Source organism: Arabidopsis lyrata, assembly GCF_000004255.2.
Source record: "Arabidopsis lyrata subsp. lyrata unplaced genomic scaffold ARALYscaffold_813, whole genome shotgun sequence".
NCBI lineage: Eukaryota > Viridiplantae > Streptophyta > Magnoliopsida > Brassicales > Brassicaceae > Arabidopsis > Arabidopsis lyrata.
This window is the reverse complement of record NW_003302035.1, coordinates 1-4,331: the sequence shown is the minus strand read 5'-3', so window position 1 is coordinate 4,331 and position 4,331 is coordinate 1. Positions and strand designations below refer to the sequence as shown.

General features: G+C 34.7%; 2 protein-coding genes across 2 annotated transcripts; one reads left to right on the top strand and one right to left on the bottom strand.

Annotated features, from left to right (window-relative positions):
* Positions 1 to 1,262: 1,262 nt before the first annotated feature.
* On the top strand, positions 1,263 to 2,075 carry LOC9298338. Its single transcript, XM_021020145.1, is given in 3 exon segments — positions 1,263 to 1,358; positions 1,361 to 1,644; positions 1,647 to 2,075. Coding segments are annotated over 3 exon segments (708 nt in total). The 5' UTR covers positions 1,263 to 1,312; the 3' UTR covers positions 2,025 to 2,075.
* A 596-nt stretch (positions 2,076 to 2,671) lies between these two features.
* Positions 2,672 to 4,324, bottom strand: LOC9298339 (WD repeat-containing protein 55; the record flags this gene model as incomplete). Its single annotated transcript, XM_002862215.2, has 9 exons — positions 2,672 to 2,880; positions 2,981 to 3,110; positions 3,181 to 3,236; positions 3,349 to 3,419; positions 3,511 to 3,557; positions 3,652 to 3,700; positions 3,804 to 3,880; positions 4,040 to 4,139; positions 4,245 to 4,324. Coding segments are annotated over 9 exons (681 nt in total), but the record flags the coding sequence as incomplete, so codon positions are not given.
* Positions 4,325 to 4,331: the final 7 nt, after the last annotated feature.

Below are 4,331 nucleotides of genomic sequence, written 5' to 3'. Positions count from 1 at the left end.
CAAAAAAAAAAAAAAAACGAGCTCGAGTTGGTGTATCAAGATGAGTTTTGTTTTGTACTAATGCAAAAAATCATTTTTTTTCCCTCACTTTCTTCTCTGACCTTATATATGATCTCAATGGGATATATGACTGCTGATTGTGAGAAGAGATAAATATATTTCCTTATTCCGTTAATGTTAAATATGTGAAGATATATACTTGGAGGCTACTGATCCTCTGTAACTATGTAGAGATTATTATTAAAAAATATGTAAAAATTGCCTAATGAATATAATTTGGAGTTTCGTAGTCTTATAAATTACATATGAAACGGTATATACATGGATTCATCTGAACGCTAGCAAATAAAATAACAAATTAGTTAGTGAAACCAAATCACTCTAACAATGTACAGGAGCCGTGAGTGAAAGTATATGATCAAGAACGCCCCCATGTTGAAATAATGGTGATTTCAGGGCCGGGTCAACATTACCATGGACCCTATGTCAAAAAATAATTGTTTTACTCTAAATTGTTTTTGGGTTTTTAACTATATAGAAAACAAATTTTTATGACCTTTTTGGTAAAAAGTTTGTTATTAAAACAAACACTAATACATATAAAAAATTAGGACACTTTTCAATCTTATATTCTACTTATATACTAAGATGCAGAGTTCTTTGTTTGTTAAAGTTTTCTAACTAAAACAGAGGAATCTATAATGTTGAACACAATAATCTTTTCTTTCCCCTTGTTAGATGTACACAAATAGTATTTCTGAAGATCCTTAACGTAATAAACATGTAGCTCTCGATAATTATCTTCCCGATCTTTAACTATTGTCTTTATTTTGTTAGATTTCTTGGTGCTTTCTCATTCGATCTCTAAATCCATGAATGCTTTGTAGTTAATAATATGGTTTTTTTTTATTCCCTAAATAATTTCTCTGTTTTCGTATGTTTTAATTTGAACGATACGATAACTGTAAAAATATTGACAAGTAACATACATAATTGTTGTATGTGACCTGGTTAGATGAGTTCGGAAACCATAGTTTAAAAACTTTTATTGCTAAATATAAGTTCCTGTTAAATAATAAAGAAACGTTTTTTATTCATTGGATAATGGATATGGGTATGCAAGTTTATTAGCAAGGATATTTCTTTTTTGACAACATATGAAAACGGAGGCCCAAAAAAAGCATTTAAAAAGGCCAAAAGAAACAGAGTAACTCTCGCTTTCCATTTTCTTTCTTTCTCGCTTTCCATTTTCTTTCTCTCTGTATCTCTCTCTCGCACCCGCACTAATTTTTGTTTCTTTCCCATAACAAAAATGGTGAAGAATGTTCAAAATCCTCTGGCGAGAAGCTTTTACTGTACAGAAAAGAAGAAATTGAACCACCACCAATTAATATTTTTAATGATTTTATGTATGGGATAGAGAGTGAAGTCTTGAGGATATTTCTAGGGAATGCCTATGAATCACTGCTAAGTCGAAGTAGAGAGATCGAATCCATGGCGAGTTTTGTCAGTTCAACGGAAGTCATCGTCCCAGAAGAAGAAACACGTTCTTTGGAGGAAGAGGTCATTAAGTTGATGAAACTTATGAATCTTGAGTCTCTTGGAAACAGAGAATCTCGTTTAACGGGTCTTGAGGATGATGGAAACTTGTGCGAAAGACTGTAAAACGCAGAGAAAGAAGAGTCGAACGCAATCAAGAATCAGATGTTAAAGAGATATTCAAAACTGCAGCCAGGAAGACTGAGTCTCGGTTCCAGGAGGCTTTGCAAGAAGAATCGTCATCCTCTTCAGTGAAATGGGGTTTTGCAGAGGCTAAAGATGAAGTAGTTTCTCTTGGGATCAGGTTAACTCATGCGCTCATCAAACTCACGTTATTGCGTGTTCATAAGAACGAGAGAGAGAAACAGTTGTGGCTAAGAAATTGGATCTTTGGGGAGTCTTACAAGAAACAATCTGCTTTAATGTACTTGTTGGACTATCTTCTGGACAAAAGTGGATGGAGAGCTGAACAAGTGTTGGGGTGAGTCTTTCTGGGAGTATGTTGCAGCAGCAAGACACTTGGAATCTGTGACCGAATTGTTTATACACTCTGTAAGCTTTTCGTTTTCGGGTTTGAATCGTAAGTTTCAGAGTGCTGCTTCTTTTTTGTTGGTTACGTGATCTACAAGGAAGATAGCAACTCATGTACTGACACATCACATTTTGGCACCTTTCTCTCTCTCTTTTTTTTTTTCACTAGAGACATAAGAACAGATCCTTGTAGTCATTATTTATTCATTCAGTTTTGTTGCATTGTTTTCGAACTCAAATGAAATCAAAGAGATGGATCCAAGCAGCTTTTATTTTTATACTGTTTTTGCATACTCCTTTACAAGACGAGAGTTTTGATATAAAACTTTCTTACATGCCTTCATTGCCATTGCAATTAAAATCTCAATGTTACGTTTAATAAATTGATTTAGGTCAATTTGGGAAAGTTACATTAGCACAATTACGTATCCTATATGCAAAATCTGAAAGTTGAAAACACATTTGCTTGCTAAATTTAACACGGATCCTATTATTAACTAAACTGTCTTTGGGCACCTACAAACTTTAAAATAACTCTAGGTGATCTTAAAATCAATTATAAAGTGTAATGTCCAAAACATTTCTTTGGGCATACTGTGAGTTGATTTTGTTTTGCTAGATATTTTGCAAAACCCCATCTTACTAAAAACCAAAATTTTCAACAAAACTGTCAGAATCAAAAAGACAATTCAAGTATGAAACTGATATAGTACTATCCAGACTGAAACTGAAACAAAATCTATAAGTCTGCAAAGAAATTATTAGTAGAGTTGAGCGTATTCGGTTTACTTTTTGTTTTCCTCTTGCTGCCTGTAAAGCCAATAAAAAACTCCAGATCAGATCATGTTGTAGGTATCATCTCAAGGAAATGTTTAAGATGTTCCAAAAAGTTTTGCAGGTCTCTCTTTACCTTTGGAAGACTTGTGAGAATCATTGTCAAGGTCCATCCCATCCTTGTCACTGTCACTGTCTCCTGCAGCTCCAGATGCATTCCCCGAGTTGCCATTAGAACCTTCTAGAATCTCTTCTAGGTTCCACAGCTTCATCACAAGAAAACAAACATGTAAATCATAACAGTAAGAGCTTGAGTTTAGAGAGAATATATGATACCTTCAGCATACTGTCATGAGCTGTGCTACCGAGAAATTTGTTATCATGCGAGAGAGCTATAAGAGAGATTTTTAACAGAAAAAAAAAATTAGAAATTCGTTCAGAACAAAGTACAATAGTCAACAAAGATAAAAGGTTCTTAGATATAGAGAAGGAAATTCTAAATACCGAGATCTTCGATAGGGTAGTCGTGTGCCCCAATTGGCTGTATGATTCTGTTGGGCAGTATTCCAACAAGGCTGGAGAAACATGTAAATAAAATTTGATTGAAATAAGTGAAGATAAACCAGTTAAGAACTTTCTTCCATGGAAGCGGAGTTTTTTTGTTACCTAAGTATTCCATTATCACACCCAGTGATAAGTCTGTCCTCATCGAGCTACAGGATAAATCCACAAGGCTTCCATTAGTCACTGGCACCCTAATGTTACAGTGTCAGTAACCATATGCTTAAAATAAGTGTATCATCTCACCTTCAATAGAGTATCAACTGAATTTGGAGCTAGATCAACAAACCGATCGCTGTAAATAGGAAAAAACATTTCAGCCAGTTAGGTGTCATTACATAGAATCTTTCAATACCTTAAACCTCTAACAAAGGTAGTGTTAGAGATGTATGACTTACCTGCAATCCTTGAAAAATCCCCATGAATACAACAAGAGAGTACCATTCTGAGTTCCACAAATAACTTTACGGCCATTCTGAAATCAATCAAATAAAAGCAAACGATAATAAATACATTAGATAAGTAGAAACAATGTGGAGAGAGAAGAGCTTGGGATGACACATCCTGGCTACAAATACTTTTCTGTTTGATAGATAAATTAGTGAACAAACACACAGAAATATAATGGAATTACCTTCATTATAACAACAGAAAGTAGTTCGTCTTCAGAAAATTCAGACTGAGATTGGACCTTACTTGTTCTGAGATTACAGACAGACAGGGTACCGTCTCCACTAAACAGAGTCAAAGAAACCAAAATAAGAAATAAGCGGAAAAGTCTTCTGTAAAACTCAAAAGACACTAGCTTCACTGAATCGGATGACTACAAAAATCCAAACCTTGTTGCCACTAGCTTCATTGAATCAGACGCAAAGGTCATGCCAGAAATGAATTCTCGTGATGGGGCCGTGTACGGGTGAAAGATT